Source organism: Syngnathoides biaculeatus, chromosome 6 (assembly GCF_019802595.1).
Source record: "Syngnathoides biaculeatus isolate LvHL_M chromosome 6, ASM1980259v1, whole genome shotgun sequence".
NCBI lineage: Eukaryota > Metazoa > Chordata > Actinopteri > Syngnathiformes > Syngnathidae > Syngnathoides > Syngnathoides biaculeatus.
In genome coordinates this window covers 26,939,497-26,950,628 of record NC_084645.1, presented here as the reverse complement: position 1 = coordinate 26,950,628, position 11,132 = coordinate 26,939,497, and the positions used below count along the sequence as shown (strand labels likewise).

Below are 11,132 nucleotides of genomic sequence, written 5' to 3'. Positions count from 1 at the left end.
AAATAAATCGTTAAAACAAAAAAATCATACATTGTGATTTCTGGATTTTTCTTTTTAGATAATCTTTCAGTGGACATGCACCTACGATGAAAATTTCAGATCCCTCCATGATTTCCAAGTGGGAGAACTTGCAATACAGCAGGGTGTCCAAATATTTATTTTCTTCACTCTGTAACGTAAAAATCCAAAGCAATCTAAAAATATATGCAGAAGATGTGCAATTTAAATATTTTTATTCCTCTTAAAAAGAAAGATTTGTAAGAAAACAAGTAAGACCAAACATGATTTTCTTCTCTAGTTCTAATGACACTGTGAATACGACAGGAATTTTCATCCCCAGCTTCGAACGTGAGGTGAGCTCGGTAGTTTGCCTAATGTTAAGTCATCAGTAGACGAGCGGCTGCGGCAACACACGAATATTCCCTTTCCTATTCTGCAGCGAGGCCCCCCCCCCTCCCCTCACTCTAATTATGATCGACCGATGGAACGTGACTTTTGACGGATGACATTTTAGTGGAAGCCCCTCAGCGACGTGATCACCAGAACAAACAAACATAAACAGGGCTACATTATGTACATTTACAGCACTTGCATAGAAAAATACATTTTTTTTTTCTCAGCAGATTTCTTTTTTTGTTTCCTCTCTCCTTTGTAAACCAGTTATATCAAAACAAAAAATTGCAATATAAAATGCACTGAAAATAAATCAGGAGATAGGTTGGATCATTACATCTCTGCTTTCGGAGCACCTAAAGGTTGTTCACAAACACGAGTGGTGGAATTAAAGGAATGCCAGTTGGGGAAATTGGGGGTGTGAAGTGATGATAAACAGGTGGGGGGGATGTTGTCAAATTGGCGCAGGTTCACATTAAGATCTGGGAAAGGAGCTCGACTTTTGATTGATTGAGAATGTAAATCACAGACGTGAACAGGCTTCCAAATGGAAAACCGCTGAAATGTGCCATTGCTCAGTTGTCCTCGGCGTGCATAGCTGGCTCTCGTGGATGGGAATGTGAGGTCGTCTTAATTCTTTTCGTGTTAAAAACAAGCAAATATCACCCCAATCTCAGGAATGTTCCACTATGGAACGCGCGCGTGGCGTGGGTGCCGAGGTCTTGGTTTTAATCGTCCTCCTGGCCGTCGGCGGGGGGTCGGGTGATGCGACGGCAGCCCCGCTTCCCTTGGGGGCCTTTGGGCTTGGGGAAGGCCTGCTTGTGCGCGTGCTGCTTGGGGTGCACCTCGTCGTACATGAACTCGCTGGTCAGGTCGTCGCCGTTGTCGATTTCCAACTGAAAGCAACGATAGAAAACAAACGTGTGATTATGAGACGATTTGGTGGAGATCGAACAACAGACTCACCAAAAGAGGCTGTTCATATGACAAATTCCAACATCTATGAATAAAATTGTACCCTGACAAGTTTATGCTGAACATGGTTGCACTTCCCTGCATTCTTATTTTTGTTTCAATTGTACTTTTCACTTCACTTTTTCTTTTATTACAATTTTATTCTCATGTCCCCCACCTTACAAATTCAGGCTTGTTACTACAATTGTATTTTCTTAAAACTATGCATGCGGGCGGCACGGTGGCTCAGCTGGTTAAAGCGTTGGCCTCACAGTTCTGAGGTCCCGGGTTCCATCCCAGCCGTGCCTGTGTGGAGTTTGCATGTTCTCCCCGTGCCTGCGTGGGTTTTCTCCAGGTGCTCCGGTTTCCTCCCACATCCCAAAAACATGTAACATTAATTGGAGACTCTAAATTGCCCGTAGGTGTGCGGCTGTTTGTCTCAATGTGCCCTGCGATTGGCTGGCGACCAGTTCAGGGTGTACCCCGCCGCCTGCCCATTGACCGCTGGGATAGGCTCCAGGTCTCCCCACGACCCTTGCGAGGATAAGCAGCAAAGAAAATGGATGGATGGACTATGCATGTATAACTTGAGGCAATACTATGTTTACATTTTTCTTATGAAATGGCAACTTTATTCTCAAAATTAGATTAGATTATAGAATTTTGACTTTTCTCATAAATTTGGGGGGACAAAATACATTATTCCTGTCTATATTCAGTTTTCCTGCAATATTAATTCTTGTAATATAATTTCATTTTATTTATAAAATTGCATTTTTTTTAATATTACAGTTCCCGCCAATAAAATCACAACCTTTCTGCCTTACTACTGAAACTGATTCCATATTACTCCAAATGTATTCTTGTGTGGCCCTCATTCCTCATATCATACCCAGGGCTGTTTTATGTATTTGACCCAATTTAGCTTCATCTGACAAGATGCGGCGCATGACGAGATTGTGAAAAGAAGAGATTCCTTCACCTTTTTCTCAATCTCGATCTTCATTTGGTTCTCCACCATGTCAACCAGAGGCATTTTGCAGCTGGAATAGAGCATCCTCTCTCGGATGGGGCACTTGTACCCCGGCATGGAATAAATAAAAACTTTTCCAAAGAAAGCGATGGCGATTAGATCCCGGTTGAAAAGTCCTCCGCGGGTGGAATGAAAATACAAATGCACGATTCAACTCACCCGTGGACTCCAAGCGGTCGCCCTCGTGAGAATGCTTGTAGAGGAAGAAGTGGTAGCGCGGGACGTCTGAGGGGATCCTCAAGGGCAGGTCCTTCAGCTCTGTTGGCTCAGTGCCGCACAAGCAGATCAGCTCCTGTTCCATGTCTATTCGCTGGTGGCCAGGGGGGGGGGGAAGCAGAGTAGAGTTCAGTATAATAAACCTGCTGGACTAAAACTTACCAACTATAGAACAACTTCTAAAGTTGAGGCTGCTTTACTAAAAAAAATTAATGCAATTTTACATGGAAAAAAAAAAAACCACCTCAAAAGTCACTCACGTATGGCAATTTCTGATTAATGGCTTCTACACAAGGCACACGACATATGTGAAATTAACCAAATAAGTCTTTTGTTAGCCGTCCATTTCAGAAAATGGCTTCAAAAGAGAAATTATGCATTATTGCGATGTACCGGTGGAACTAATTTACATAACTACCCACCTCAACGGTTTCTACACTTTTGACTTGGTAGCTTGGCTGGGTTAACATCCACTTTCAAGCCACAGATGGATACAATGTGTGAAACACTAATCACGTGAAAGCAAAAATCTAAGAGTAGGGCTGGATTTGGTTTTGTTGCACGCAAAGATTTACATACGATAACAGTGTGACCGGCTGCTAAGCAACAAATACTCGACTACTTGGTGAAGTTGTTGATGCGGTGCTGATGTTTCTACTATGTGCGCCGTATAGACAGAACTCTACACTAAAAGCCACTTTATAATCCCGTGGTCGTGTGGTCAACCACTGCAATGTATCACATCAGCACCACATTTGCCTGCACAGCACCTCTCTAAGTTGCTGGGCTCATCTCTCGTGATTTGTCCGTTTTAGTCACATGCTGTGACGACCTACTCATTCCTCTTGCCTCAACATACTACGCTGACGCCTTCTCGATCAGTTTTGAAGCATGCCGTATTTTCCGCACCGCGTTATAAGGCGCACCTTCAATAAATGAATTAACTATTTCAAAACATTTTTTATGTACAGGGTCAGGCAAAATGATTTGACAAATTGCCTTTTATTTAACCTACAAAGGTTATGTCAGATCATTTTCCCTGACCCCTTTACAAGGGGCATCGAATAGACGCTACAGTTGAGGCTGGGGTTATATTATGCATCCATTAGATGGATTACATTAGATTTAGCTGCACTAAAGGCTCATATTGATCCAAATATAAGGTGCACCGTCGGCTTTTTAGGAAATTAAAGGCTTTTAGGTGAGCCTTATAGTGCAGGAAATACGGTAATTAAACATATCTGGTCAATTAGGTCCATCAAGTGGCTACCGGAAATGACCAAAAGTGCTTAGGAAACTCCACCCTTTGGCGCCCAGCTGTAGCGACACCTCATTTTGGAGAACTGTAGCACATGTTTAAAACTGCATTGATGAGTGTAACTGAGTGACTTGGTAATAAAGGGTTGACTCCTGGGGGGGGGGGGGGTTTCGTGGCAGGTGGTATAATGGAATCAATGTTTAGTTTTGAGACAGGTGCTACCATTTTTATCCTGCGTATATTTTGACTTCATGTCAGAGACCTTCGATCATGACGCACAGGAACACTTTTTAAAATGGTGAAAACTCATTTTAACGCTTGTATTATTAAGAATATGACTCCACCGATGGTGACAATTTGGAAGATTTTGAACTCCAATATTTACCTTGAGACAAATTGTTAATCAGAACAAAGCTCAAGCACAATTATCATTTTGTACCGGGCACTGATCAGATCATTTGCCCCAATGACGACAACCCTGACAAAGGCCTTTTAAGGCCTCATGAAAAAGCCATTGTGTGTGTCCCTGCACAATGTCTCCGAAGAGGACGTGACAAAACACAGATGGACGGAATGCACAATGCGAGGTCACCTGCTCGCTCACACTTTCGCACTGCTCTTAACTCCTTGGTACTTTGTGCAATTTTAATCATTCAATAGACAAAAATCACCAGGCGATTCAATAAATATCTCCCGTAATTTCCGACCTATAAGAGGCGACTTTTTTTTCACACGCTTTCAACCCTGCTGCTTATGTGGTGATGCGGCTAAATTGTGCATGTTTTCAAACGTCCGCAAACGGGCACTTGAGCGAAAAAAAGTAAGCGTGAGAACGGTGGAATATATGTGCAGAGGAACTGCCTTTTACCGGTATGTTTTTTTCTTTTTTCCCCGGCCCTGTTAGCGCTGTGCTAATGTGTTGCTGCCACATCTCAATTATTATTACTGGTATTTTTTTTTTTCCTAACCGGCCCTGTTAGCGCCGTGCTAGCGTTTTTCTGCTGTGTTAGTGCCACATCTCAGTGACTTAGTTATGTTTTTCTTTTTTAACCGGCTCTGTTAGTGCTATTCTACCGTGTTGCCGCGGCTGTTTTTTTTTCTCCCCCCCAATCAGCCCAGTTCGTTCTAGCGCGGTGCTAGCGTTAGCACTGGCTAGCGTTAAACTCTGTGTACCATCTTTATAAATCTCGTGTTTCAATGTGGGCACTTGCGGCTTTTACAGAGGTGCGGCTTATGTATGTACCAAATGGTATTTCCTTTACAAATGTGCTGGGTGAGGTTTATAATCCAGTGCGCTCTGTAGGCTGGAAATTGTGGTATTTTAGTTCACCCCTTCAGGGAGGAGTTACCGTTACACATGGTCCACGGTGTCATCTGTGATCTCAGTGGTAGGCTTAGACTCACCAGTTGCACGTAGTTGATGTCCTTGTCCCTGAAGCGTTCCAGTGCTGCAATGGCGGTGTGGTGCAAGGGGAAGGCCACGCCTTGGAGGGTCTGGTGCTTGGTGTCCACGCTAATATCAGTCTTTACCTGAACGCACCGTAGATCCACAAATGAGAAGTTCCAGATGCAGCACACACACACAATTTGTATAAATTAAATACTACTCCCTCATAAAAAGTATGAAAATTTGCTCTTAATATCTTGTGGACAAATTTTTCACTCTTCTAAAATGACTTTCTAAAATTAACTGATTTTTGTATTTGTATCATAACACGATTTAATGAGGGTTTTTTTTTTTTTAAAGTAAATTAACTTTTTTTTTTTTCCAATTACCAAAATTTCCAACCAACAAGCCGTGACTTTTTTCACACGCTTTCAACCCTGCGGTATATGCGGTGATGCGGCTAATTTGTGCATTGTTTGTAACGGCCGCAAGGGGGCACTCGAGCAGAAAAGGTAAGAATGAGACCGGTGGAATATATGTGCTGAGGAAGGGAGTTTTACCGGCCCTGATAGTGCTGCGCTAGCGTTAGCGCTGGGCTAGCGTTTTGCTGCTGTGTTACTGGCATGTCGGTGATGTTTACCGGTAAGTTTTATTTTATCCAGCCTTGTTAGCGTTAGTACTAGCATTAGCTTTAGCGTGGCGCTAGCGTTAGCACTAGCGTTAAACTTTTTCAGTGTACCGTCTTTCTTGGTAAATATCTCGTCTTTCAATGTGGATACTTGAGGCTTTTACACAGCTGCGGCGTATGTATGTACCAAATGGTATTTATTTTACAAATGTACTCCGTGAGGCTTGTACAGGTGTGCCCTGTAGGCCGGGAATTACAGTACACCTAATCAGTTTCCTATGAGGCTAATGTTTTCCTCTCAAAAGACGTCTCCAGAGTGAAAAAATGTTCTTTTTCATCGTCTCAACAGTATTTGTTGGTATTATCGAATAACTGTTACCCTCACAAAAATCAAAATGGGGATGTTAATGACTTTTTTATCTCACTCGTTGAAGGCCGAAAAAACTTGGGGGGAAAGTGTGTTTAATATTTTAGAAGCAGTACCGCAGCCAATTAAATTAAAAGCCACGGAAACATATTTCCGGCCCCACTGAACCTCGGATATCAAACAGGACTGCAGGTTGTACATCCAGCTTCTTATGTTGCCAAGGATCGGAATCCATAACGTTACTGCCAATAAGCGAGTGGCCGCGCGAGTGCGCACACACGGACTGGCTTCCTGTGTTTTTTTTTGCCCTTACTTATGCGTGGATGTCTTCAAACACTTTCATATTGTCAAAGAGAGAGTCCTCCTGTATTGGATGTCATTAGAATAGGGAGAGTCCAGACAGTGTACACAATTCTTTGCGCACAGCTCTCACCGGGAAAGAATGAGGTTTCGGTATGGGTGTGACCCACGTTAGTGTGTGTGTCTCTCTCTCTCTCCCCCTCTCTCAATGAGTCAGCGTCTTTGCACTGTGCCGTTACTGCCGGACAAGCGTTCTGGAAGGTCACGGCACTTGTCTAATTTCGACACATAACACCGCAGATGTGATTCGCGGGATTGGCGTAGGGAATCGGGAGTTGGCCACTGTACAAGTGCGACACGCCTGTTTATTTGGAGCGTTTAGCTATAATTTAGGACCAAGGGAGAAGGGGCTCAGGACCCGAGCGCGTACCTCGTGTAGTTTGATCTGTCTCAGCTCCTCCTCGGCAGCAGTGAGGGGCAGCGGAGCCGACTGCGAGATCAAATATTTCCGGTATCCACTAAGGTTTAGCTCGTCCTGCGAGACAATACCATTATTCACTGCGAGTTTTAGTTATCTGCTGGTACCTGGTGAGTAGTTACCAACCTTTGTGGTGGCAAAAATCTCATCCTTGATGTGGCCTCCCCCAAACTCTTTCTTCAGTGTGGCTCTGGTAGCAGCAAATAGCATTTTGTTTCTCACCTGTTAAAAATGACAAATAAGTGCTCATCTTTAAAGGTACAGCGGTGACTTGAGATACAAATTAAATTCTTACCGCTATCCACAGAGATTGATCCCTCTCCCCCCACAAAAAGCACCAAATCCGTAGTATAGTACAACCTCGGTTCTCGACCACAATCCATTCCAGAAGGCGGTTCAAATGATTTGTTTGAAAACCGAATCGATATTACCATTTTTTTTCTCCCAAGTCAATCCTCTGAATTTTTCTCTCTCAGGATAAAATATTCAGTTCGCCGGCTTCAGTCACTGTCATAAATACATCGCAGCACCGGAATGATCAAGAAACAAAACAAATGAACTGTATTAACAAAAGCCGTATTCGTCTAGGAATGCTTAGCTTGATGAGGAGGGTGAAATGTTCAAAGATTCACGTGATTAAAAATAAAATCAAATACAACTAAAAAACTAGTTCCGGTTTCCGGCGACCTTCACTCCTGCTCCTATCCTGTGACTGATACTGAAATTGACTCCCATCATGCAGAACAACTTGTAATCTGGCCATAGCAACCATCATAAATATTTGAAGAAAAAAAAAAACGTTAAACATCTTTATCTTCATTGGAATTTGGGTTTCTATTTTATTTTCAGATGAGTTTTTTTCCCCTTTTTTGCTTTATCTTCAAGAGAAACAGCGGAACTGTTCACTCATACGCTTTAAAATGGTTTTGCGTGTTCCAGACAAGCCTCAGCCTGCGCTTTTTAAGCAAGAGGGGCAAGAATGTTAAGCTCTGCCTCGTCCTGCAGCCGTCACGCTGAGCTTCCATCGGTTTTTCCTTGTAAAAATTCATCAGTCTGGAAAATCAATGTGTTTATTCATTTGTTTATTCTGCTGAGGAATGACAGCACCGGAAACGGTTCTTGGGGAGTTTCACTGGAACCAAATAATACCACTGAAACAAGGTTGAATAATACAGAATCAAAACACTTTCCCAGATGGCATGAAAAGAGAACCCCACCCACCAGATGTTTTGAAAAAAATGTAATAGCAGGCTTACAGTAGAGTGGTCTGGAGTCCAGGCAATGAAAATCCATTCGTAGCCCTGGTTGTTGCTGGAGTCCAACCGGTAGAGAATGTAGCAGGGTACGGAGTCCTCCAGCAGGGGCAGCACCAAGGCGTCGTATTCCTGGTCCCACTTCTTTGACGCCTTCTTGGTGGTGGCCAACGTCAGCTGCTCTGGAGGAGCAGTTTCGGTCACGTGTGAACTGTGCAGTCTCGACAGGGCATGGATGATTTTAATTATTACTAAATCAACTGAAGGCGCTTACCATCCTCAATAACGATCTTCAAGACTCTGTACTCGTCTCCGCTTTTGGCACTGGCAAACATGTCCTTCACATCGTTGCCCGCTGGGAAAGAGATTTAAGTGACATGTATGTGGTGTAAATAGTTCAGTCTCTGGAGTAAGGCGTACCCCATTAGTCACAGCGGGGCTACGTTCTGTGACTAAACGGGGTTAAAATGGTTATAGGATTTTTTTTTTTTAATTGGTCCACTCCCAAAAAGAAAAAACACATTTTCAATGAATAAAAACTTGAAATACTTGAAAAAAATTATGAAATAATTGATGACAATTATGTCAACTTAGTCTCAACGTGAAATCTGAGCCTGTTTAGTTTAACACAATGCTATTTTGTTCTATGAATGTGAAAATGTGTATAACTATAACTTCTGCCGTCTCGTGGTCCAGCATTTAATTATTCCACTCGTCACGATACATGACTGGCATCAATAGATGAATAAAGATATACAACAAATTTTAGAAATACATAATTTTATGACCACTCAAGAGAAAATGCATAAACAGATGACTGGAACAGAACAATTATTCTTGATATGATCAGTGACGAGCCCTCGGATACGTTTAAATACAATGTCCAGACTTTGACCCCAATCAAAAGCACATGAACACAAAACAAACATGATTCAAACCAATTTATTAGATTCAACATTACCATTATTGTTTTTTTGTCGTGTATGTGGACGCACTTGCTGGTGAACCAGGCCAGTCAGTCAGTCAGTCAGTCACCTCACTCACTCACTCACTCACTCACTGGCAGATTTAAATAAAGGCGTCACCCGTCCATTCGGATGCACAACCTGCCATTACACGATTTCGCCGTGGCATTAAAACCACGACGGGACTTCTCGTCGCGGCAATCACACAAAAAAAAAAAAGTCACGGCTTACCGGTCATCTTACATCGCCCTAAAAAGTGCAGACCTCTTGTCATCACACACCGGGCTAAGATCAAGCTAGCCGGGAGCGATTAGCGAACTTGACGCTTGACACCTGACCTCCATTACTTTTCGGTAACGGGTGAATAAACGATATAAAAACGGCACATTGAGCCTAGAAAGCGAGTAGAGACAAACACGACGATTATGTACCTTGAATGCCCGTCTGGTGTGACATTGTGTCGTTTCCCGTCGAGCAGCTGATCAGGCGAAACCAGGGAAGGACCAGCGAAGAAGCAGGAAGTGAATGGCAGCGATAAGCCACGCCCCGGCAGTGAGGTCACTACGCAAATATTTAAAAAATAAATACACGCAGGCATTAAAAATAGATTTGGACGTTGCAATAGCCATCGTGTAAAATATTTTTTTTAGACTATACAAATAACACGCAAAGAAATAAGGAACGCTGTATCAACATATACCGAGCCAAACTTCTTATATTAATTAATAATATGACTACTAGCGATAAGAATAATGTTAGAATTAAAAACGTGGGAATTAGCCGGTAAAGTATTCCCGAAAATGGAGTCCATATGACTCAATAATGACAGAGCGTATGAAAACCACGCAATAAAGACGAACGTGAACGACGCCACAAGCCAAAGTTGACGCTTTCGAGTCGAAAGGGGAAAATGTCCAAATGTCTACCTCACTGAAAGCAAATACGCCGGCGCAACTATTCGTCTGCGGTGTCATAATTGTGAGTAACCGCAATATCTAAGTGGACGACCAGATAATCGGTAGACAGGAAACAAAGAAAGAAAATTGGTGACCAGAAACGTCATAGTTGATGGAGGGGGAAGACATTACAACTATCTGTAGTTTCTGCGGCGGTCTTGTGAACATTTGCGAAATTGGAGAAATGAACTGAAGTAAGTATTTACCTTGCTGCAAAACACCACACAAGTCCACCTGCTTTTAGCCACCTCGGCACTTTTATTATCCCGAGCTTCGATCGTCCATCGTCAGCTCGAGCTGTCAATATGCCGCAAAGTGACAACAATACGTTTATTGCATACAAAACGGCTTAGTTTTGCAGCTGCAATGCATGTTAAAAGTGTTTCAATCACAAGTTGAACTTTTGTTCAAGTCAACCTCCGAAAGCCTCCAAGCAGATCTCCAGTTTTGAATAAAGATGGCTCCTAAAATGAGTCAGTGTTATTTTTAGACTGCTATTTGAATGATATGTCCTTTTCTTCCTCCTTTTTTGGCGATGAAACGGCTGGAAGTCACTGTTCCTCCCTCGTCCCTACTTTACTTGAGGACAGAATAAAGCCACAAAGTTTGCATTTTTCCCGAAAAATGGCGCCACGTGCTCTCTAAATTAAAAGTGCATTTTTCCTGCTATTGGAAAAAAAGGGACAGCATTCCAGTTGGCTCCATGTCCAAATCAGCTCCTCTTGTAGTGTGTTGTTTTTGTTGTGTCTGAATTCTTTCTGGGCAGCACGGTGTCTCAGCCAGGTAAAGCGTTGGCCTCACAGTTCTGAGGTCCCGGGGTTCAATACCAGACCCGCCTGTTGTGGAGTTTGCATGTTCTCTCCGTGCCTGCGTGGGTTTCCTCCCGGCACTCCGGTTTCCTCCCACATTCCAAAAATATTACATGGACACTCTAAATTGTCCCT

The 11,132-nt window shown here is 42.9% G+C and overlaps 2 protein-coding genes across 4 annotated transcripts in view; one reads left to right on the top strand and one right to left on the bottom strand.

Annotated features, from left to right (window-relative positions):
- Positions 1 to 216: 216 nt before the first annotated feature.
- Positions 217 to 10,935, bottom strand: LOC133501734 (twinfilin-1-like). Of its 2 annotated transcripts, none has more exons than XM_061821646.1 (10): positions 10,395 to 10,935; positions 9,664 to 9,793; positions 8,542 to 8,622; positions 8,271 to 8,449; positions 7,141 to 7,236; positions 6,967 to 7,071; positions 5,259 to 5,384; positions 2,540 to 2,690; positions 2,330 to 2,451; positions 217 to 1,289 (listed from the first exon to the last, which is right to left on the bottom strand). In XM_061821646.1, exons 2-10 carry the CDS (start codon positions 9,686 to 9,688, stop codon positions 1,122 to 1,124), a joined length of 1,053 nt encoding a protein of 350 aa, XP_061677630.1. In that variant the 5' UTR covers positions 9,689 to 9,793; positions 10,395 to 10,935; the 3' UTR covers positions 217 to 1,121. The 2 variants fall into 2 exon arrangements, with proteins under 2 accessions (XP_061677630.1, XP_061677631.1); XM_061821647.1 differs by lacking the exon at positions 10,395 to 10,935 and adding an exon at positions 10,159 to 10,293.
- The window catches only part of tmem117 (transmembrane protein 117), a 46,847-nt gene continuing 45,799 nt past the window's right edge, over positions 10,085 to 11,132 (top strand). The window contains exon 1 of one of the 2 annotated variants that reach the window (XM_061821641.1): positions 10,085 to 10,210. The gene's annotated coding sequence lies outside the window, so the exon portion shown is untranslated. Of the gene's footprint in view, positions 10,211 to 10,243; positions 10,383 to 11,132 lie in introns of those variants that run through there. The other variant, XM_061821639.1, reaches the window with a different exon arrangement.

Excerpts from the sequence above, each read along its gene's own strand:
- LOC133501734 (XM_061821646.1), bottom strand. The coding sequence starts at position 9,688 with ATGTCACACCAGACGGGCATTCAAG. Across the intron at positions 5,385-6,966 it reads GACAGATCAAACTACACGAG|GTAAAGACTGATATTAGCGT; the intron begins GTACGCGCTCGG and ends CGGTGCGTTCAG. Across the intron at positions 1,290-2,329 it reads AGATCGAGATTGAGAAAAAG|TTGGAAATCGACAACGGCGA; the intron begins GTGAAGGAATCT and ends CGTTGCTTTCAG.